This window comes from Sus scrofa, chromosome 8, assembly GCF_000003025.6.
Source record: "Sus scrofa isolate TJ Tabasco breed Duroc chromosome 8, Sscrofa11.1, whole genome shotgun sequence".
Taxonomy (NCBI): Eukaryota; Metazoa; Chordata; class Mammalia; order Artiodactyla; family Suidae; genus Sus; species Sus scrofa.
In genome coordinates, this window is record NC_010450.4 from 6,113,066 (window position 1) to 6,137,060 (window position 23,995).

At 48.0% G+C, this 23,995-nt stretch overlaps 2 protein-coding genes across 3 annotated transcripts in view; both read left to right on the top strand.

Annotated features, from left to right (window-relative positions):
* Positions 1,927-12,074, top strand: TMEM128 (transmembrane protein 128). Of its 2 annotated transcripts, XM_003128854.4 has the most exons (5): positions 1,927-2,067; positions 4,096-4,237; positions 7,694-7,852; positions 9,594-9,702; positions 11,432-12,074. In XM_003128854.4, exons 1-4 carry the CDS (start codon positions 1,971-1,973, stop codon positions 9,691-9,693), a joined length of 498 nt encoding a protein of 165 aa, XP_003128902.1. In that variant the 5' UTR covers positions 1,927-1,970; the 3' UTR covers positions 9,694-9,702; positions 11,432-12,074. The 2 variants fall into 2 exon arrangements, with proteins under 2 accessions (XP_003128902.1, XP_003128903.1); XM_003128855.4 differs by lacking the exon at positions 9,594-9,702 and having other exon boundaries at positions 11,432-12,072.
* The window catches only part of OTOP1 (otopetrin 1), a 36,585-nt gene continuing 27,361 nt past the window's right edge, over positions 14,772-23,995 (top strand). The window contains exon 1 of the mRNA XM_021101010.1: positions 14,772-15,314. Coding sequence (XP_020956669.1) covers positions 14,900-15,314 — 415 coding nt within the window. The 5' untranslated portion in view covers positions 14,772-14,899. The remainder of the gene's footprint in view (positions 15,315-23,995) is intronic.

Sequence of the window (23,995 nt, forward strand, 5' to 3'; positions counted from 1 at the left end):
ATCGGCTCTCATAGATCTATAGCATCAAGACACACGGTACACGCACTGAAGAACTTATTTCATGGGCCCATCAATGAGGATGTGGTCATTAAATATGGGATTTTCTCCAACTTGCTTTTAACTATCATGAATACAGTCTGCAAGTAGTGTATTTAAAATACCAGGGGAAAAAAACCTGAAAGGAGTTCAGATCCAAATACAAAGGCCCTGAAACCACCAAAGGGGAAATTGATCTGACCCGAACATACTACACATGGAAACCCTGGAATTGCTGCGGTGCTCTTGGGGATATTCAGTTACAAGGGAGACCCAGCACTGACCTTTCTGAAAGGAGACAATCAACAGAAGACTGTATTTGATAGGAGGAGTTCACTTCCTGTTCACAAGGCTTCTAACCCTCTAACCCTGTACAAGAGAAAAGGGGGGGGGGTGGCAAAGACCCCAGTTGGCTTTAAGAGATGAACTCTGGTTCTTTAGGAGTCTGAAAAGAAAAAGAAGAAAACAGAACAGCAAAAAGGAGGTATTGTGTAGAAAGGCCATATGATCCACCCAGCTGTTAATCCTTTGCTCCAAGGGTTTGCTAGAAAGGATGAAGAAATGAAAGAAATAAACCCGTAAAAACTTGACATTCTCTTCTTGAATATGTATTACATGTCTTCTGCAGACATTACATAGAGAAGATATTAAAGAGTGCCTACTAATTCAAATTTTACTTCCTGGCTGGCTTTTCTGGACATCCATCCATGCATTTAAACCACCTCAAACCTTCCCCCAGGTCCCTGTACACCCTAGCGGAATGAAGGGGTGCCCTTTATCCGGTGCTCCCATAACCCCATAGACAGATGTCTTTATGGCACTGGATGGAAATCATCTCCTTCACTAGATTCTAACTTCCTTTCAGTCCTCAGCATTTTAGCAGGTGCAGCTGCTGAGAAAATGTTTGTTGACCGAATTACCTAAAGGCTTCTGTACATTTATAAACAACTGCTCTATACTGCAGTGAGACTCTGTGGTCATCTTTGGCCACGGAGTTCCTCAAGTTCAGTGTCATGTCTTAGCTCACCTCCACTGCCTAGCAAGGTGCCTAACAGCTCCTAGCAGGTAGTAGGTGCTCCGCCAACGTTTGAATGGCTAAGGCCAAAATTTCTCAACACATGACACGATAAGAAGGATGCAGGAGAGTAGTAAATGAAATTAGTGATGGAGGAAAACTTGTGAATTACTTTTTCAGTTTGTGAGTGTCAGTGATGGGAAAGTGTAAATTTAGCTTCCCATGTTTCCGGCTGGAGGCAATTACTCACAAGTCGGAAGAAGGGGACGAACACTAACCACATACAGGTGCTTCACATTTAAACCCTAGAACAAGTCCATGAGGCAGGTATGATCCCCATTGTGCAGAAGAGGGGTTAGGCCCAGAGAAGTTTCTTTCTCGCCCGGCCCAGCCTCCCCTGTAGACTCCTGGGCTTGGCCCAGCAGACCTTTCCCCTTCCTGGGTTGCCTCCGACCCTTCTAGGTCTAGCTGGGCGATTCCGGAGGAGCGGGAGGAGAAAAGACGCTGGGGTTGAGATGCTCTGGACAGAGAGGAGCTAGGGAGGGTTGTGGACTCAGCAAAAGGAGCCAAGCGCCACGCAGAGCGGTGTATCCCCGCCCGCGCGCTTTCTCCGGCATCGCTATGCTTGGTCCTTCTGGGCCTCCGTAGTTGGGAACAAATGAGAAAAGTCTAGGAGAGAAAGGATCGAGATATTGAAATTCAAATTCAAATCGTGTTTGTGGATTTGAGCACCGGCAGTGCGAGGCCAACGCTAACCCACGTTCTCATCCACTAAAACCGCGAAGACACCATAGGCTCCACCCCTCACGGAAGGAACCCCCCCCCGCCGGGGAGCCGACGCCGGAAGTGCTGGGGAGCCCACGCCGGAAGTTCCGGTGCGCTCGACGCCACTTCCGCCAAGTTTCTGGGCGGTGCCAAGATGGACGCCTTACGAGCTCGGGAGCAGCTCCGGCGGCGATACCTCTTTCCCCCGGACGCGGAGGTTCCGCTGGATCGCGACAACTACCCCAGGCCGGGTAAGGCGTTCCTTTGGGCGCGCTCCGAATCTCGCCGTGGTTCCCTAAAGCTAGGCCCCCGGAAACGGCCGGCCCAGGGGGCCTTCCATAGTCCTACTCAGGAGGGACTGGGTTTCGTTTTTTCAAGGCTGCCCAGGTAGTTTTGCAAGTTGGGTATTTAGTGTCATAGAAGATTTTTAGAGCTAATGTAGCCCTGCGCATCTTAATGTCAGCTGCGCTCCAGGATTCCCAGGAGAGCTGGCCTAATGCCTGTTTGGCAATATCCAGTAAAATAAAAAATATTCCCCTGGAGTTCCCGTTGTGGCTCAGAGGGTTAAGAACCCGACTAGTATCCATGAGGATGCGGGTTGGATCCCTGGCTTCGCTCAGTGGGTTAAAATCGCTGCAAGCTGTATGTGTAGGTCGCAGATGTGGCTCGGCTCTGGCGTGGCTGTGGTGTAGGCCGGCACTTGCAGCTCCTATAGGACCCCTGGCCTGGGAACTTCCATGTGCCAGCAGGTGCGGCCCTGAAATGAAAATAAAATTTAAAGATGCCCACCGGTTGTATTTCTAAGAATCTATCAAAGAAACGTACTTTAGCACTACACGAGGATGTGGGTACCAAGTGTTTCATCTTAGCATAACTTGTAATAGCAAACAGTTGGGAACATCCGGTTAACCATCAGCGAGGAGCTACTTAAATGCACTTGAATGTCTCCATGCATGACATAGCAGGTAGACTTTTGTATACTAGTGTGGCTGACTTTTCAAGGGAAGGTGCAGAACGAGGCACGGTATGCCCCCATTTGGGTACAAACCTGGTAACATGTGATGTGTGTTCATCTGTAGATGCATAGAATATGCAAGAATTCAGTAGAAGTTGATACTGGGAGTTGCTTGGGGGCTGGGGAACTGGGGTTAATATAGCAGAGATTTCATCTTAGATCTTTTTGTCCTGTATGTTGTAAACCTTGTATGTTTATTACCTTGAAAAGATAAACACGGAAAACATCATGCCTCGGCATTCTGGTTCATGCATTTTGATAGTGTCTCTGAGAATCTGTTTTATGAATAAGTTTCCCAGGAATTCTGGTGATCCGCTAATGGCCAGAAACCTCAGATGCATGCCAGGGGTTCTCACAGGAGCTGAGAGTGTGTCACATACCTGGGGCACTTGTTAGGCCTCATTTGACACAACCCCAAGCCACCTGTTGTTTCAGAGCTGGTCCCAAATGGACAGAATTTGACGTGTCCATCACTGCTTAGACAGTACTCTGTGGGGACTGCACCTCCAGGGTGCTGTTTCTACTTTTAAGCTGCCTCAAAAGGTTGTGCTTGTTTAAAATAATTATAGTACGTGGTTGTGAGTAATATTTTTTGGAAAATCACAAGTCCATTTTGGGTTCTAATATATGCCACTTGCATTTTTCTTAATTAACAGGATTTTTAGTCACTTTCCTAGGCTCTATATGAAACATAACATAAAGTCCCCTACACTACCAAGATAGCATTATTTTTCCCAAAAGAGTATATAAATAAGTTTGATTCCAAAATTCATTTAAGGGGAAAAAAAAGTTGACTGTAGTGAACATATATTTATCAAACTCCTATTAATTATTGCTAAAAATAAAAACCGATTTTGATGTTTTTACAGACCTTGGTACTATAATGGGAGAGAATCTAGTTCTTACAAAGCCCTAGGGGGAGTTCCTGTTGTTCATGGTTCAGCAGAAACAAATCCGACTAGTATCCATGAGGATGTGGGTTCCATCCTTGGCCCTGCTCAGTGGGTTAGGGATCTGGCGTTGCCTTGAGCTGTGGTGTAGGTTGCAGATGCAGCTCACATCCTGTGTGGCTGTGGCTGTGGCATAGCCAGCAGCTGTAGCTCCAGTTTTGCCCCCTAGCCTGGGAACTTCCATATGCCACAAGTGTGGCCCTAAAAAGCAAAAAAAAAAAAAAAAAAAAAGCCCCGGGAAGTGATTAGGTTAATTTAATTTTTCCTATGAAGTCAATGGTTTCTTGATAAGTTGAACTCTCCCTTGTTTGCAGAAACCTCTTCAGCTGTTGAGAAAAAGGAGAAACCTCTTCCAAGACTCAATATCCATTCTGGATTCTGGATTTTGGCATGCATTGTTGTGACCTATTATGTTGATTTCTTTAAAACCGTTAAAGAAAACTTTCACACCAGTAGGTAAGGAAACTTGCTTCATAAATCACACACTTATTTTTCATGTTGCATTTTGCCACTTGGGTTCTTCAGATGCTTAGTAAGCACCTGCTTTCTGTCAGGCTCGGTGTTGGAGGTGCTAGTGATACAAGGTTGGAGGGAGTGCGTGTCTGGGCACGTACAGCTGTGGATGAGACTGGAGGTGATTTCAGTGGGGCTTTGCAGCAGGGTGTTTTGTAGGATGAGGATGATAGCGAATTTTAAAAGGTCCTAATCCGTTTGTAAAACATGGGGAGAGCATGGCTGACCGAAGGTGTTTAAGAAGGTAATGTTTAGGAGCCCTGGGAGGAGGGCCTCTGATTGTGGTGGGTGGGTATCGGGTCTCAGAGACTGGCTACTACGGCTGATTAGGTAACTGCCCGTACAGGGTACAGGCCGAGGCTGAATTAGAGTTGAGGTCATTGGTGGGAGAGGCCAGGAGCTTTGAGGCGGGATGTCAGACAGTCCATCATTCGTGAGCATTGAAATCCTTTAGTGTAGTCTCGGGAGTTGACACGGAGGGGACACTTCAGAGTCCTCACTGAGCAATGGAGAGTGTCCGGAGGCCCCCAGGTAACGGAGGAGGAGGGGTTGCTGAGCCTTGGACTTGGTGTCTCCTGGGGTGGTTTGTTTCCAGTGAGGGTGTGATAGTTTGGAAGTACCAGAGGGGTTAGAGAGGTGCAGCCGGGGCTGTTTGATGCGGTGTGGGGGTGGGGTGGGGCACAGTTTCTCCTCTTTGAGGGGGCCTTCAGGAGGGGCTGCTGCTGGAGGGGTGCCTGAGGAGCGGGGGGAACAGGCATTTGGGGAGCAGGCGTCGGGGGGTTATGTAAACTGGGAGGAAGGACACTTGTTCATCTTCCGGCCCTTCCCCGGGTGGGTGGGTGTGCGTGTCTGTGTGTGTCTGTGTGTGTGTGTGTGTGTGTGTACCCCTCCTGATTGGGTTTGGGATGGACAACCAGACATGGAGCTCAGCGCCTTCTCCCTTTTGGGAGCCAACTGCGCACACAGATTCTGGGCTGCTTTTCTGTGCTGTCATTCTGTGGGGCAACCCTGACATGAGAAGGCCTCGAGGTTTTCCCTGGGACTTACAACCTGGCGGGTAAGTCCGCCTGTTTCTGGCTCCCAGGCCAAGGAAGCACTTTGTCACGGTTCACCAAAGCTGCCTTCTTTCCAGAGCCCCGTCAGTGGAAAAGCTGGCGCTTGCTCTTCATCAGCCTGACTGCTTTGTCTCCACCACCAGTTGCTCTAGCACTTGGGCTGGGAGGAGCAGGCACGATGATGAGACACTGCCAGCAGCCACTGCCCCTTGGTTCATTAACTGTTTCCTAAGAGCCTGAGATGTATTCAGTTACGGTGACAGAAGAACAAGGCGGCCCGCGTTAGGCTGTGAGGGATGACTGGGTCACGTGGTGCCACCTGTGTAGGTGTATGTGTGGGCGCCTGGTGTGGCCCAACCTCGGGAGGTAGACCCTTGAGGTTTTAGTAGAATGAGAGGATTTGTCTATTTGTGTCCTTATAGAGCCTTAAATATACCAACACTAAGTGTTCCTTTTATTATTTTTTGGCCATGCCTGCGGCATATGTAAGTTCCCGGGCCAGGGATTGAACTCTCACCACAGCAGCGACTCAGGCCACTATAGTGACAATGCCAGATCCTTAACCCATTGTGCCACAAGAGAACTCCTTTAAGTATTTCTCTTTTTTCCCCCATTTTTTTCTTTTAGGGCCACACCCAGAGCATATGCAAGTTCCCAGGCTAGGGGTCCAATTGGAGCTGCAGCTGCCAGCCTGCATCACAGCCACAGCAACACGGGGTCCTAGCTGTGGTGGAGGTCGCAGACATGGCTTGGATCCCGTGTTGCTGTGGCTGTGGCATAGGGCAGCTACCAATTCGACCCCTAGCCTGGGAACTTCCATACGCCGTGGGTGTGGCCCTGAAAGGCAAACAACAACAACAACCAGAAAGCTGCTGTCTTTCTGCATTTTAAAGAAGATACCTTGCTGTAACCAGGGTTCTGTTTTGGTTAGTTTATGAAAGAAGGTATGTGCGTGTGTACTTCCAGGCTTACTTTTCATCCTTCCACGTGTTGTTTTCATCTTACCCATCTTCTATTGGATTGAGGCTTTCTGAGCTGGAATCGAGTAACTGCGTCCTCCGGGCCCCTTCCCCAGTTGATGGTCTTCTTAGAAATAGATTTTCAGTCTATTAATGAAAACTTTTTAAGATACTATCTGTTGATTTGCTGAGTGCTCTCCATCAATACTATTGCTTTTAAATCATTTTAATTCTTTTGTTTGTTTTTGGCCATGCTTATGGTATGCAGAAGTTCCCAGACCAGGGATTGAACCCAAGCCATAGCAGTGACAACACTGGATCCTTAACTGCTAGGCCACCAGGGAGCTCCAAACCATTTTCATTTCTTTGCTTAACCGTCACTGAATTTCGAGGCCAGCTTCAGGTAACTGAAGCACCTCTGTAAGTAATTTATATTGTCTAAACCTAAGGGATATGCTGCAGACAGTCTGGAGCAAAATTGGAAATAATGTCTGTTTAAAGATAGGCTTAGAGGAACTCCCTGGTGGCTCAGTGGGTTAAGGATCCAGAGTTGTCACTGCCGTGGCTCAGGTCACTGCTCTGGCAATGAGTTCAGTCCCTGGCCTGGGAACATCAACATTTTGCAGGGGTGGCAGAAAAGAAAGAAAAAAAGATAGGCTTAGAAATTCTGATCCAGTAAGTTAAGATGCCTCCTTTTTATTTTTTGTGTTTTTGGCCGTGCCTGCGGCATGTGGAAATTCCCAGGTCAGGGATCGAACCCATGCTTCAGTTGGGACCTGCACCACAGCTGTGGTAATGCTGGATCCTTAACCTGCTGTGCCGCAAGGGAACTTCCTAAGATGCCTTCTTAGTAGGCAGGAAATGAGTACAGACCACGAAAAACCCGCCAGTCCACTCTGTGTTATAGTACAGGTCTTACAATTCAAATCACCTGTATTCAAAGACAGAGCGTTCTCGTTGTGGCGCGGCGGAAACGAATCCAACTAGTATCCATGAGGATGCAGGTTTGCTCCCTGGCCTCACTCAGTGGGTCTGGGATCTGGCGTTGCTGTGAGCTGTGGTGTAGGTCTCAGATGTGGCTTGGATCCCATGTTGCTGTGGCTGTGGTGTAGGCCAGCAGCTACAGCTCCGATTTGACCCCTAGCCTGGGAACTTCCATATGCTGCAGATGAGGCCCTGAAAAGAAAAAAAGAAAAAAAAAAGATAAACTTAGAAAACTTGTGTCAGATATGTGTGCTGTCAAGAAATGGGATCACTGCCTTTGGTAAGCCATGAGCTGTATAAGCCTGTGTCACTTTTAAGATGCAGCAAAAAAGGTTATTTGCTCTTAGGCTTCAGAAAGGATGCAAGAGGATAATAAAAGGATATTATTTCTGCCTCTACAGCTGGTTCCTCTTTGGCGGTGCCTTGTTACTTGTTAGCTTATCAATTGCATTCTACTGCATATTCTATCTGGAGTGGTATCGAGGAATCGAAGATTATGATATCAAATACCCAACGTTGATACCTGTGACAACTGCTACTTTTATTGTAGCAGGAATTTGGTAAGTTCACTTTGGAATGACTAATAGAAATGAAAAGTTTTTTGATTGGGTGATGATGTACATAGTACAGAATTCAAAAGAAAAAAAGGGAATAATGGGAAATAATCACATTCATTTCTTTTTCAGTAGTATTTTTCTCTCTTTACTTATGTATTTATTTAAAATACAAATGGAGTTCCCGTTGTGGCGCAATGGAAGCGAATCTAAGAACCATGAGGTTGTGGGTTCGATTCCTGGCCTCGCTCAGTGGGTTAAGGATCTGGCATTGCCATGAGCTGTGGTGTAGGTCTCAGACTCGGCTTGGATCTGGGGTTGCTGTGGCTCTGGCGTAGGCCGGTGGCTACAGCTCCAATTAGACCCCTAGCCTGGGAACCTCCATATGCTGTGGGAACAGCCCTAGAAAAGGCAAAAAAATAAAAACAAAAACAAAACAAAACAAAAAAAAAATAAATAAAATGGAGTCCCGTAGTTTGGAATTCTGTATTGGTGCATGTAGATGTGCCTCGTTTTTTTTTTTCACAGGTATGTCATTATCACTACATGGACTAACCCTGATTTATTAACCAGCTCCCAGTTTGTATTCTTTTGCACTTATAGATAATGCCACAATCAATATCCTTTTTTGTAACTGATTGGCTCTCAATGGAAAAAAAAGGATTTTTTTTAATGTTTATAAAAGTATACTTGCTTACTAAAGAAAAATCTGTAAATTACAGAAAAACAAAAAATAAATTCCATGATTCTGCCAATTGGAGAGAAAACTACACTGAACATTGTGTATGGCCCTTTAGGGTTTTTTCCTTCTCTTTATAGTAATTGAATTTTGATTTTGGGAAAACCACCCATCTTTGCGCATATTCAGACTTTAAATGTATTTTTTTTATGATTTATTTTCTGTAATTGAAGTTTATAGGTATTTGACCTACTTTATGTTGTGATGTGATTATTATTATTATTATTTTTTGGCTGTGCCTGTGTCATGTGGAAGTTCCTGGGCTAGGGATTGAACCTGTACCATAGCAGCAATCTAAGTCACTGCAGTGACAACGCTGGATCCTTAACCCACTGAGCAGGGCCAGGGATCAAACCTGCATCCTCACGGATACTAGTTGGTTCATTACTGCTGAGCCACAACGGGAACTCCTGAAAAACTTTTTAAATTGACTATAATTTTCTTTTATTAATTTCTGCTCTTACAGATTCAGTCTATAAAACTCATTTGCACTTAGAAAGCGTTTTATTTTTACCTTGGTGATAGGAAGTGTTTTTCTCAATGGAAAATTTAATAGTGGTGTATAAATTACGACTTTTTTCATTCTGTTTCTAACAGAGAAGTGCTTTTAACCATCTTTTTTGTTTTTTTGTTCCCCCCCCCCCACTGTGATAGTTTGGTGGTGTGTGAGGTTGTAAAAGCAGACTCTTGTCATTTTATTTCGTGTTCCTCTACGGACACTAACTTTAAGAGACTGAAGTCTCTCTTAAGCCATGCCAGCTCTCATTAGCAGAGTATGCATGATTCCAGTTCTAGGTTCTCTGTGAAGAGTTTGTGATATTTCCAATATTGGCCAAATCCCGTATCTGAGAAGCATGGTGTATGTGTAGAAAGTCGCTGGCCGAATGAACTTTCCAAAGTGGGTAAAAAGTGAGTCTTTCGAGTCTAGATTCTGCAGCGGAGAATATTTATACAGAGTACAGCTGTAGTTGTCAACTGTGTGGGGCTTTTTTGTCTTTTTCTTTTCAGCTTCAATGCTGCCCTCTGGCACGTGTGGTCGTTTTTCACCCCACTGCTGCTCTTTACCCAGTTTATGGGGGTTGTGATGCTGATCTCACTCCTCGGGTGATCGCTGAAGGTAAGGTCTGGAATGGCGTTTCCGCTGATGAACTCCTTTGAAAAAGTCTTTCCTGACAGTTTTCAGCAGTAACAGACTATCTGAATTATTTCAGTGGTGTTTATGCCAGAGCTGTTCATCCACTGAACGCAGAGCTAAAAGGGCCTGTAGCCCTTCCCTTCTGCATAATTTAGTTCTAAATGCTCTTTAGAGAAGGTACGCTCCCCTTCCAAGATCTCGTGAAGATAGTACTTGTAGCTTCCAGTGGAGACAAGTTCATATGGAAGTCTCTTTTCTTTCTTCTGTTTTTTTAATGGTCGTATCTGCAGCATATGGAAGTTCTCAGGCCAGGGACTGAATCTAAGTCATAGCTGCAACCTCTGCTGTAGCAAATCTGGATCCGTTAACCCAGGGTGCTGGGCTGGGGGTTGAACCCGAGCCCCCACATTCACCTGAGCTGCTGCAGTTGGAGTCTTAATCCACTGCACCGAAGCAGGAACTCCTAGTCTCTTCTCTTTCTTTTTTTTAAATAAGATTTTTATTTTTTCTATTAGAGTTGATATCTAGTCTTTTCTGTTGTGGTCACCTTCCATCACCATCTGTACAGATGACTGTTGGTTCTAGTTAATGGGAGTATGGGAAGTGTGGGCCGTTTTACCTGACTGACGGGGAAAAAAACCCCTGCTGTTTTCTCACTGTCCTGGCTGCTTCATAAAAATTTGATAGAGGGCAGAGTTCCCGTCGTGGCACAGTGGTTAACGAATCTGACTAGGAACCATGAGGTTGCAGGTTCAATCCTTGGCCTTGCTCAGGGGGTTAAGGATCCGGCATTGCCGTGAGCTGTGGTGTAGGTTGCAGACGCGGCTCAGATCCCGCATTGCTGTGGCTCTGGTGTAGGCCGGCGGCTACAGCTCCGATTCGACCCCTAGCCTGGGAACCTCCATATGCCACGGGAGCTGCTCTAGAAAAGGCAAAAAGAAAAAGAAAAAAAGAATTGATGGAGGGCAGATCAGCCTTTTCCTTCCACGTCATTGTAGAGTTTCTGCCCCCCGTGGCCCACTGTGTCCCTGGGCCTGCTGCCTTCACAGTGGGCTCTGATTGCTAATTGTCAGAAAATTCTCTCACTAAATACGCAGAGAGAGCGCTCAGTCTCCATGCCTAGGGACATGATGAACAAGACAGACGGCTCCTTCCTCCATGCTGTGGACATTAGAACTCGGAGGAAATTACTCCCTATGTCAGTTCACATGGGTGAAAACTGAGGCCTCGAGAAGTCAAAGTGAAAACACTCAATTACTGGGGAGCAAAAGAAAACTCACATTTCAGCTCACGGACTGCATAGTCTGCCTTTGGCGTTTAAAGGAAAGTCCCTGTACCCCGGCGAAGAAGCGGAGTGAGCTCTCCGTTGCCAGTCTGACAGCAGAGCCAGCACCCACATGCTGGTGTGCGGGGTCAGGCCCGCCTGCTGTTCCACATCTGGGACCGTTTGGGACCCTCACAGCCCACCCGCGGTTCCTGTTGACACGTGCCCCTGAGAACATCCCCTCACCTGACCCTATCACCTTTAAATCTTTGGCTGCTCGGTATTGAGTTTGCACATGTGTTCAGGAGCTTTCGAATTACTGCCAACGTTGGTTTATAATTGCTAACCGAGAGCCAGGTAGCATCGTGGGCATGTGGGTTGAGCTGTGCATGTTTGTATTAAATCCAGTGGTTTAAGGTAGACTGTCTCCCTTGGGTTCTCTTTCAGGACTAAGGGCATATCAGTTTAAAGTGAATGGCTACTGTCCTGCGAGCTGAAAGCACCACACAGAATGGAAACCCTACAGTGTGTTTTTGCGTCTATGAAATGAGTGGGTTCCTTGGAAAAAAATGGAACTTTTATAGCTCGGTGGTTGAAATCAGAATAAATTATATTTCATTTGCCTGTTGCTGAACTCAAGTGATTATTGAAATTTTCAGATTCAAAATAGAAGACAGAAATAACTAATTTACAGTGTTAATGTTTGGATCATTGGAGAAGCTATTGGTGTAAGAATGTAAAGAAATTTTCATTATGGTTGCATAGTGTCTGCCCAGTATTGTAGAGAAGTTGTTCACTCTGTCATTTACGAGATAGCAGTTCCTTGTGTAAGATGACCAGGCGTGTATATAGAGGGGTGATGGTGTCATGTGCCTTTAACCAAGCCTCAGCAATGACGATATAATTTCATTTTTACAGTCGTTTTATTAGGAGGACCAATTGAAAGGATTTTGTGTTTTCCCATCACTTGAGATTTTATCACTGTGTGCATTATTGGGTTTTTAGCATTTGTCTAACATATGAACTTTTAATCATTGTAAGTATGTGTAATTTTTTCTTAATATTTAAATAAAGTATTTTTTATAACTTTCTCGTGGGTTTTGTTAATACAGACTTGGAATGGTTTCTGTTTTCAACTGTTAGCACTTTAACTGCAGAAATAAAGCTTTTTAGGGAAGGCTGCCCTGCTTTTCAAAGACCTCTGAAAGACAGTATTCACACCTTCGGATGCAGATATGTTTACATTAAACCTAAACAGCACGGGCCTTGTGACATTTTAAGCACCTTAAGTAGGTTTTTGCCCTCCCACCCTGAGGGACTTCAGGCTCAGGCGTGAGCTCCTGTCATCGCCTGTGGCTGGCTGGGTCAGACCCTGCCCTTTACTGCAGCAGTCATTGATTTCCACCCTGAGTGGTGGTTGGGTAAGGCGGGAGCAGCGTCTGTGTGTGGATGATAGGAGTGGTGTGTATGCGATGCCTATTGCAGTGTCTGGCACACAGTAGGTGCCCACTCAATGCATGGTAATGGAGAGGGAGTGAAAGACAAAGTAGATCGAAGAGCAGGAGTGGGAAGAGGCAGGCATGATCGGTAAATGGAGTCAAGCCCAGTCTGTGTAGTCCTTTAAAGTAAGGGGCATCGTAGAGCGTTGTGGTCGGAAAAGATGCTTGATACAGTTTCGGTTTTCTTAAATTTACCGAGGCTTGATTTCTGGCCCAGAATACAGTCTAGACTCGAGAATGTTCTGTGTGCGCTCTGGAAGAAGTGCTGCTTCACCCTTGAATCCCATTTTTTCTGGCAGACCCAGGGCTTGCCAAACCCTCCCCCTGCCCCGGGGCAGCCCTTCGGCCAGGGGCTGCTGGCTCCATCTCCCCACTGGGACACGAGCTCCTGAAAGGTAGGGCTGAGTCCAAGATGGATACTCTCCAGCTTCCCAGTGAGTTAAATACTTGTCCATTGAGTGTGTCTCCACCGGAAGGTCAGGTCCCGAGGGCAGTCCTTCACAGCTGAAGGTGCCTAGAGCAGGGCCTGGCAACGACTCCGTGTAGAATAAAGGAGTGTCAACCACATACATAAATGAATCAAGTGAAAATGAGAATGATGGCAAGACCAGCCCTGGGCTCCCCAGCAGCTAGGACCCCCTGGCAGGCAGAATCAGCTATGTAATTTGCTGGATCCACCGCAAAATGAAAATGTGGGCCCCTCCCTTGTTCAAAAATTCAGAGTTGGATGTGATTCCAGCTGTGGTTCAACAGGATCAGAGGCATCTTGGGAACTCTGGGGCACAGGTTCCATCCCCGGCGCACAGGGGGTTAAGGGTCTGCCATTGCCACAGCCTCGGGCTTGGGTTGAAACTGCAGCTGGGATATGATCCATGGCCTGGGAACTCCATATGCCTCGGGGAAGCCAAAAAAGGGGAATAAAATTAAGAATGTCTTAGGCAACAGCAGGACGTTAAACAAGAGGATAGAGGGTGTCTCCTGGCCACCCAGCCCTCTGTTACTGCGCACGTGGCTCCTCGCCCTGAGGCCTGACTGCCCTGACTCCATCCACCAGCAGCTGGCTCCTAGCTCCCTGCTCCAGCCAGGTCTCAACCAGGACCTCCCCTTAGCAGCATCTAAGAAGGGCGCCCTGGGGTGATCCCCGCGGGGCTCAGGGTAAGGAACCGGACTGGTGCCCATGAGGATGCGGCTTCCTCCCTGGCCTGGCTTAGTGGTTAAGGATCCTGAATTGTCCTAGGCTGTGGCCTTAGGTCAGAGATGCTGGGATCCCGCGTGGTGTAGGCTGGTAGTTGCAGCTGTGATTCGACCCCCTAGACCAGGAGCTTTCAAATGCGACACCTGTGGCCTTAAAAAGCAAAAACAAAACCAAAAAACAGGGGCCACCCTGGGTGATACCCTTGTGGACACCCTGGCAGACTGGGTGGGGGTTGGGCTGAGGGAGGGTCTCCATCGCGGGAGCAGCCAGGGAGGCTCTCCGGGCAGCCTGCAGCCCCAGTTCTGAGTCTAAAAGCAGCTCCTCATTTTCCTGGACGAGGGAGAGAGAGGATTTCTTTTTTGGAAAGTGGATCCTGTCTTATCCGCATCCGGCATCTCCTGGCAGACAGACAGGTACATCCAGACGGACAAACAGACAAAAAAGACACCTTGTCCCCCTATTCATAGATCTAGGGACAAGCGCTGCCACTCCCTCCCATCCTCCCCGCCCTAACCGGACACCCCCAAAGACTGACAGCCAGTCAGCTACAGAGACCTGCACAGGGAAAACAGACCACAGAAATACGCAGGGACGAGGACAGGCAGACAGACTCATGCACGGGGACACTTGCAGGCTCACCTAGACCTGGGTCTGAGACCGAGCGGCTCAGGGGCATTAGGGCTGCGCCCGCACCCGGCGGAACCCCCGGCGCCCTGCCCCACCGCGGCCACTCCCCTTCGCCGGCGACTCCCCTCGTCCCCCACCCCAACTCCGCGAGCCGGCGGGAGGCACCTGTGGCCTGGGCAGGGCTGGCATCGGCTCAGGGGACAGAGCAGAGAACAGCGGGCGGGTCCGGACAAGGGCAGAGGGAGGACGTGCGGGCGTCGGGGCAACGTTGACTCCCGGCCGAGGCATCAGGGGCGGGGAGTGGCCCGAGTGGGTCAAGAGTGGGCGCGAGGGTGGCCCCGGGCGTTGGGGAGTAGAGGGGGAAGTGAGCAGTGTGTACTGGAGAGCACCGGGTCAGCCCGGGTCAGCGGGCAGGGCACGGTGGTAAGTGGATCGGGTGGGTACCTTGACCAGGGCAGGGGGCAGAAGTTGGGAGATTCGGTGTCCCGGGGTGATCAGGGCAGGGGGCCGATCGGCAGAAGACATCGGGGCTAGGGCAGGGGGGCCCGGGTTGCAGCTACTCTGGGGACTAGATTTAGTGAGGGTCCCTCAGCGATGCCCGCTGGGCCGGGGGCACCTGCTCTTTCCCAGGCGGCCCGGAGTGCCCCAGAGCGGGGCACGTCGGGGCCCGCGGCCTGCCCGCCGCCGCCGCCGCCGCCGCAGCTCCCAGCCCCGGGGCCCCCGGAGTCCCCCGCCCTTCGGCGGGGCGCCGTCCGCTCCAGCTTCCCGCAGAAGCTGGCCGAGGCGCTGAGCAGCCAGTACGGCCTGAACGTGTTCGTGGCGGGGCTGCTGTTCCTGCTGGCCTGGGCCGTGCACGCCTCGGGCGTGGGCAAGAGGGACCTGCTGTGCTTCCTCACGGCGCTGATGCTGCTGCAGCTGCTGTGGATGCTGTGGTACGTGGGCCGCAGCTCCGCGCACCGCCGCCTCATCCGCCACAAGGACACTTACGCCGGCGCGCGCTGGCTCCGCGGTGAGTCTCAGAAGCCGCGGGCGAGTCACCGCGAACCTCGCCTGCTCGCCCGCTCGCTGCAGCCCCGCAGCAGCTCTGCGCCCTCTCCTCCTTCGGCTTTTCCCTGCCGTCTTTGCTGCCTCCGTGGTCCTGTACATCTTTCCTGGCTTCCCCACCTCCCGCCCTTCCTTCTCTCTCTCTTTTTCTCTGTTAAGCCTGGATTACGGTCTTGGTCTCTTCTAGAGCTGCCCTTACACGAAGCTGTTGACAGTCTTCACTGGCTTTAAGCCCTGCCGTGGTTCCACTGACCCGGTGATGGAGGCCACGCTCCCTGTCCTGGTATTCAAGGACTTCTAAGATCTGGTCTCGGAAGGCCTGTTTCGTTTTAGCCTCTCATTCTGTGCTCCATCTCAAAGGCTTTTAGTTCCCAGCACAGTATTTCCTGTTTCTGTGCCTTTGCACTTGCTGTTCCCTCCTAGAAAGCCTCTTGCCTGCCTTGCTTTCCAAGACAAGGCTCAGGCCCCACCTCTCCTCCCCAGTGATGCTTTTCAGACCCCCTCTCACCCCCTTTGTGGCTCTGACTACACTCCTTCCCCCCCTCAGTGTCCCCTGGGTAGGCACTGTTCTTCTTGTTGACACTTCTGTCCCCTCCACCGGGCTGGGGGAGCTCTTTCATGCTCAGCTCATAGTCCTAGAGCCAAACCAGGGTCTGGCGTAGAGTGGGTGCCAAGAAAATGCAGTTGGGATGAATGACGTAATGAATGAGTGGATAAATGTTCAGACGGTGGGGAACAGAATCACTTGCTAGGTACTCACAGCACATTGACTGAAAGTGTCAGGATAGGAATCCTTCCTTCCTCAAGGACCTTACACTTTTTTTTTTTTTTTTTGTCTTTTTAGGGCCACACCCGAGGCATATGGAGGTTCCCAGGCTAGGGGTTGAATAGGAGCTGTAGCTGCCAGCCTGCACCACAGCCACAGCAACTCAGGATCCAAGCCAAGCATGCTGACTTACACTACAGCTCACGGCAACACTGGATCCTTAACCCACTGAACGAAGCCAGGGATCCTGAGTCCTCGTAGACATGAGTCTGGTTCATTACCGCTGTGCCAGGATGGGAACTCCAGGGAACTTAAACTCTTGAAAGGGAAACAGACATGATACAGGTCAAAGGGACGAGGTGGTGGGGACACTGATCATGGGGAAAGCCAGGTCTGAGATCCATTCAGGGGAAGGGCTGGGTGTATTTCACTCACATGGTCCAGATGTATCACACATCTCGGCTTGAATTCTCATGTTCGATCTGAATTTAGGTCTCTCTTAGAGTGTGGCCGTCACTTTCCTGGCATGATCTTGGGCCAGGACATCTTCCCACCCCCTAGTTTCAGCAGGTGTAGAGTGGGACTCCCACGCTTGGCAGGACCAGTGACTGATGGCATGGGGGGTGGTGGTGGAGGGTGTCCACATTCCCTTCCAAGGTCTGGCCCCAATGCCACTTTCTCCACCCGCCTGGCAGGAATTACTCCTCACCCCCACGGGCCACCACAGCCTTCTCTGTGCAGCGCTCTTTTTGTCCTTGTCCGTTTCTGCCTTGTCTTCTGCCTGGTGGGTTATGAGCCTGGTCATCTGGATGAGATTTTAGTTTTCTTAGGCTCCAGGACTGTGTCTGGGTCAACTTGCCTTTGGAAACACCATGCACAACTCCAGGGTGGCCCAAATTCCTGCTCTGAAAGTGGTTGTTTTAGGGAGCTTCATGCCTTTGTGACTCTGAAGGGCAATGAACCCAGTGCCATATCAAACAAATAAGAATGAAATGTTAAGTGGAGGCTGTTGACTTAAACAGGCTAAAAAGATCACACACGCAGGATTTGACCTCTGTTTTCCTGTGGTGGCAGGATCCTTCCTCTGTCTCTCCCTCCCCTTCTCACCCCCCCATCTGTCTGTCCTTCCTTCTTCCTCCCTCCTCATCCAGCCCTTCCTTTCTCCGTCACCCTCTCTGTTCCCTCCTTCCTTCCTCCTTTTCCTTTTCCCTCCCTCCTCTCATCCTTCCCTCCTCTCTCCCTCTCTCCTTCCCCCTCCCTCCCCCCTTCTTCCTCATTCTTCGCTCCTCTCTCTCTCTCCTTCCAGGGAGACTCTAGGTATTGGGGTCCCAGTTAATGGGTGAATGGTGGTGCCATTCCCAAGACTGGGAGGACAGGGGGAGGGGTGGGGATGCAGAATCAGGGTCCCTCTTGTGGACGTGTTACCTGTAAGGCGTCCATGAGACCCCAACACGAGCTAGAGTGAATGAGGCAATGCAGAGAGCCCGCAGCAGGTGTCTAGTCAATGGTGGGGCTGTGTAGGCACTCAGCAAGATGCCCCAGAATAATGTAACTCATCAAGGGAGGCACACGGGTGATGGAAGTGGTGCCCTGGAAGCCTTGACTTGACGTCTCAGCTCTGTCACCCTCACCCGTCTGAGCCCTGGTTTCCTCATCAGTAAAATAAGAATCCTGCCGCCTCTCAGGGAGGAGCTGGGAGATGTGGCGTGAACACAGTTTGCAAAGCACTGTTCATCCTGTAAATGAGCTGCGGTTTATCAGAGAAGCAAGAGGGTAATTGTCCCAAAAGGACACCAGGAGGCACTGGCGCCGAGGGACATGTCTTCAGCCCCAGCAGAGGTTTTCCCTGGAATCATAGCTGGAAAGACAGGTTTGACTCAGCGCTGCCCTGGCCCCTGTGATGGTCTCAGCCGTCTGGGGCTCTGAGAAAGAGCCAGCCTGTGGAGTTCCGGGCACAGAGGTTTCCCAGAGAAAGTTTCTGGGTCTTGCTACTGGCTAGAAGGCACTTCTTTGACCAGGAAACATTCTATCTCAGCTACTGGGTGTGAGAAAGTGAAGGCTTTCTTTGGAACAAAAAACAATAACCTATTTTTAAAAAATCAGGTGTTCCTGCTGAGGCTCAGCAGGTTAGGAACCCGACTAGTATCCATGAGGATGTGGGTTTGATCCCTGGCCTCGCTCAGTGGGTTAAGGACCCAGCATTGCCGTGAGCTGTGGTGTAGGTCACAGCCATGGCTCGAATCCCGAGTTGCTGTGGCTGTGGTGTAGGCCAGCAGCTCCTATTCAACCCCTAGCCTGGGAACTTCCATACGCCGCATGTGCAGCCTGAAAAAGGAAAAAAGATCAGTAGAAATGATGGATTATTCATCCAGATCATCTATTTACTAAGTAAAGAGATTGATTTCTTGTGGAAGAAGTGGCAGCAGCGGGAATATCTGGTACCAGCCTGTTGTATGCAGTGACATGAAAACCCAGTGAATAGCTGTTCCATCCGATTAATTACGGGGGTCTGGTTTCTGTTCTGTTTCTAGTCTTTTAAAAGACCAAAATGAGGAAAGTAGGTTTTTTCCCCTTGTTTCTGGTCTGACTCAAGCCTGGAGAAGTGCTATTCACACAAAATCATGGCAGTGATGACAACAAGACTAATAGCCAGGTTTATGAGGGTGTGTTTGGAATGCCAGTGCGTTAAGAGGCATTGTCCCAGTTTTTGTCACGATGATGCTTTCTTTGTGTGAGTGAATAATACCAGTCCGCTCCTTTTATGAGATCAGATTTTTACAAGAGTGCTTTTCACTTAAAATGAGGCACATCCTGGAGTTCCCGTTGTGGCTCAGTGGATTATGAGCCTGACAAGGATCCATGAGGATGCAGGTTCGATCCCTGGCCTCTCTCAGTGGATTAAAGAAAGATCCAGCATTTCTGTGAGCTATGGCGTAGGATACAGATGCAGCTTGGATCCAGTGTTACTGTGGCTGTGGTGCAGGCTGGCAGCTGCAGCTATGGTTGGACCGCCTAGCCTGGCAACTTCCGTGTGCTGCAGGTGTGGCCCTAAAAAGGGGGGAAAAAATGAGGCACATCCATGCATATGGCATGCTACATCTCTGTCCAGCATATCGTCCTTGGAAAAGGGCTGCTCAGAAGGCTGTGTTCCTTGTCCCCAAGGGGCTTAGAAGTAAAGGGGCAGATGGAGCTGCTTTTGTAAGATGTGCCCAGGGCAGGTGGCTGTATAAGCTGTAGTGACTAAGATCAAGACACAGTGATGGGTTTTGGAAACAAGCCATCCCCATGTGTGAGAAGGTGAGGCTGCTAAAGGAGATGGTTCCAACAGACTCACAGACAGAGAGTGAGACTCACAGTTGCCAATTTGATGGGGGAGGGATGGACTGGGGGTTTGGGGTTAATAGACTTAGACGGATAGACAATGAGGTCCTACTGCACAGCACAGGGCACTGTACCAATATCCTGAGATAACCCATAAGGGAAAGGAACATAAAGAAGAATATGTGTGTGTAACTAAGTCACTTTGCTGTACAGAAGAAGTTAGCACAACACTGTGAATCAACTCTACTTCAACAAAACTTTAAAAATGAAAGAAGGAGAAGTTCCCATTGGTGGTTAACAAGCCCAACGAGGAACCATGAGGTTGTGGATTCGATCCCTGGCCTCGCTCAGTGGGTTAAGGATCCGGCGTTGCCTTGAGCTGTGGTGTAGTTTGCAGACATGGCTCAGATCCCATGTGGCTGTGGTGTAGGCTGGCAGCTGCAGCTCCAATTTGACCGCTAGCCTGGGAACCTCCATGTGCCGTGAATACGGGCCTAAAAAAAAGAGAGAGAGAGAGAGAGAAATAGACTGACTAAAGGCTCAGATAATAGTATTGTGTAGCAATAAAGTAGTGCTTTTTTGTTTTGTTTTGTTTTGTTCATTTTTCTGGTTTTTTGCTTTTCTTGCTTTTAAGGGCCGCAAATGCAGCATATGGAAATTCCCAGGCTAGGGGCGGAATCAGAGCTGCAGCTGCTGGCCTACACCACAGTCACAGCAACACCAGATCGGAGCCGTGTCTGACCTACACCACTGCTCATGGCAACACCGGATCCTTAACTTCCTGAGCAAGGTCAGGGATCAGACCTGTATCCTCTTGGATCCTAGTGGGCTTCGTTATTGCTGAGCCATGACAGGAACTCCAATAAAGTGTTTTTAATTAAGGGATGGATATGGGGTTTAAAAAATTTTTTGCATTAGACTATTGGTTGGAATATTGGTTCTTTGAAGACATAATGTTATTGCACACTTAATAAACTATGGCACAGTGTAAATAGAATCTTTTTATGCATTAGGAAACCAATAAGTAAATCAACTACCCGAGGTGATAATGCTTAGTTTTTAAAAAATCAGCTATACTTGGAGTTCCCATTGTGGTGCAGCGGAAACAAATCTGACTAGCATCCTTGAGGACACAGGGTCAATCCCTGGCATTGCTCAGAGGGTCAAGGATCTGGCGTTGCCATGAGCTGCGGTGTAGATTACAGACGCGACTCAGATCCCGAGTTGCTGTGGCTCTGGCATAGGCCGGCAGCTGCAGCTCTGATCAGACCCCTAGCCTCCATATGCATGGATGCCGCCCTAAAAGGACAAAAGACAAAAAAAAAAAGAAAAGAAAAGAAAAGAAAAGAAAAGAAGTAAATTAATTAATAAAATAAAAAATCAGCTATATTTTAATTCAAGAAAAAGAGAGAGATTTCCACCTACACGGGTGAAGAGGGTGGGGGATGGTGGCTGAGAGCAGAGGAGTGGGGGTGGGGAGGGCTGCAGGACCCTGGGATGTAACCACCCTCCCTGCGCCCAGGGTGCCCACAGTCTGAGGCACAGAGAAGTGAAGTGATTACTCAAGGGCATCAACTGTAATAAGTGGAAGAAAAAGGACTTGAAGCCAGGCAGTCAGCCTCTACCACTGCACTCTCCCTGCTGTCTTTTCGTAGCGTAATTGATTTTTGTCAATGTGGGAGGTGATGTTATAAGACCAAGTTTAGTGATTGTGTGAATCAATTCTCCTACATCTTATTTGGTGTCTACCAAATCTGTCAGGCCTGAAATCTCCCACTCTTTTTTTTTAAGTAGCCATGAAGTATACACAGCAAAACAATTTTATTTGGTCTATTTGCTTCTTCATACGCGATGTTTTCTTTTCCATGTGTAGTGATGACGGTAAGAGGATGCTTTATCCTAGTTATGACGTTAATATCAAGTCCCATGTGATCTGATATTAATGTTGCTCCCCCCTCCTTTCTTTTCACGGGCACTGCCTGCTTCCTCTTTGTCCACTCCCTTATTTTCTACTCTCATCGCTTAGTTAAAAGTGTGTTTCAGATAAAGAATATATGGCTGGGTTTTGTTTTTAATTCAATACTCCTACCCTTGTTGACTCATGGGAAACTTAGGTCATTCTAATTGTAATGATTTAGGAGTTCCCTGGTGGCTCAGTGGGTTAAGGACCTGGCTTTTGTCACTGTAGTAGCTCCGATCACTGCTATGGCACAAGTCCAGTTCCTGGCCTGGGAACTTCTTCATGCCTCGGACGTGGCAAAAAAAAAGAAATGTAATTGTGTTGATTTATATCCAGGACTTTATTATTTCTATTTTTCTTTATGATGATTATAATAATTTATTTTACATATTGTTGCCTCATTTGCCCTTTTTGTGTATTTGCTTTTTTGAGCACTTGAACATTTTATTTGTTTTTCTTGTCCATTAATGGCAGGACCTAAAAAAAAGGTCTCTTTTCTCAGTCTCCTAATTAGATGCATATGACACCATTCTTTTTTCTTTTTTCTTAAAGTATAATTAATTTACAGTGTTGTGCCAATTTCTACTGTACAGCATAGTGATCCAGTCATATATGCAATACATTCTTTTTCTCATACTATCTTCCGTCATGTTCTATATTATCTGAAAACAAAATCCCGATCAATTTTCCTCAAACACTGCTTTCTGCTCCAAGAGCCTCCCACTTCCTCTCTAGTCCAGTGAGATAAGACCTTTAGAATACATTTATTTCCAGAGTTCCCACTGTGGCTCAGTGGGTTAAGAACCCACTGGTGAGCTGTGGTGCAGGTTGCAGATGCAGCTGGAATCTGGCGTTGCTGTGGCTGTGGTGTAGGTTGGCAGGTGCAGCGTGATTCGACCACTAGCCTGGGAACTTCCATATGCTTCAGGTGCAGCCCTCAGAAAAAGAATGCGTTTGTCTCCCCCTTTTCCTCCAGGTGTCTCTTTATCATGAGAACTTTGAAAGGTGTTTCATCTCTGCTCCTTACTCAGTCCATCCCCAACTTTATTCTGAATCCAGTCTTCAAAGAGCATGTAAATGATGCATTTCCAGCTTATCTTCATACATTTGGATTTAACTTCTCTTTTCTTGTTTTCTATTAATCTATTTATTTATCTACTGGACTATTATCCATTCACTCATTCATCCATCCGTCCATCATCCATCCTTTCATCTATATCCATCCATCATCCATCCATTCATCTATATCCATCCATCCATCACCCACCCATTTACAGCCCCTCCATCACTTCCTCCCTTCCTTCTTCCTCCCATCATACATCTACCTACCTCTTCAATCTATCGCAAAGTTAATTGCTCACTATTGTTCCCTCTCTTTTTAAAGAGGACTCCCCCCAATCCACTGGTTGCTTGGTTAAAGTCCTTTGTTAGGTGAGTTATGTGGGTGATATTTTTCTCCCATCCCCCCTTTTTTTTCCTGTTCAACTGTCACCTTCTCAGAGAATCCTTTTCTGACCACCGTCATCAGCCTCAGACTGCTTTCCTGCTTTGCCTGTCTTTTCTTTTCTTTTTATCTTTTTAGGGCTGTACCCACGGCTTATGGAGGTTCCCAGGCTAGGAATCTAATCGGAGCTGTAGCCACCGGCCTACACCACAGCCACAGCAATGCCAGATCTGAGCCACGTCTGCAACCTATACCACAGCTCACAGCAATGCCAGATCCTTGACCCGCTGAGGGAGGCCGGGGATTGAACCTGCAACAGTCGGTTTCATTTCCGCTGCGCCCTGCTTTGTTTTCTGCCTGCACTTAGCACTTCCTGATATTTCATCTATGTTTATTTTTCTTTTTTTAATTTTTATTTGATGATTTTTTCCCCATTACAGCTGGTTTACAGTGTTCTGTCAATTTTCTGCTGCACAGCAAGGTGACCCAGTCACACATACACACATACATTCTTTTTTCTCACATCATCAAGCTCCATCACAAGTGACCAGATATAGTTCCCAGTGCTACACAGCAGGATCCCATTGCTTATCCATTCCAAAGGCAATAGTTTGCATCTATTAACCCCAAATTCCCAGTCCCTCCCCCTCCCTCCACCTCCCCCTGGGCAACCACGAATCAATTCTCCAAGTCCATGAGTTTCTTTTCTGTGGAAAGATTCATTTGTGCCATATATTAGATTCTAGATATGTGACATCATATGGTATTTGTCTTTCTCTTTCTGACTTACTTCACTCAGTATGAGTCTCTAGTTCCATCCATGTTGCTGCAAATGGCATTATTTTGTTCTTTTTTATGGCTGAGTAGTATTCCCTTGTGTATGTATACCACATCTTCTTAATCCATTCATCTGTCAATGGACATTAAGGTTATTTCCATGTCTTGGCTATGGTGAATAGTGCTGCAATGAACATACGGGCGCATGTGTCTTTTTCAAGGAAAGTTTTGTCCAGATATATATTTTTCTTTCTTCCTCACTAGAACGGTAAACTCACCAAGGGCAGGTGAGTAATTTTATTGACATTTTTATATCCCAAGGGGCCTGGACCATAGTAGAACAACAAATAGTTATCAGACAATTACATTTGGAATATC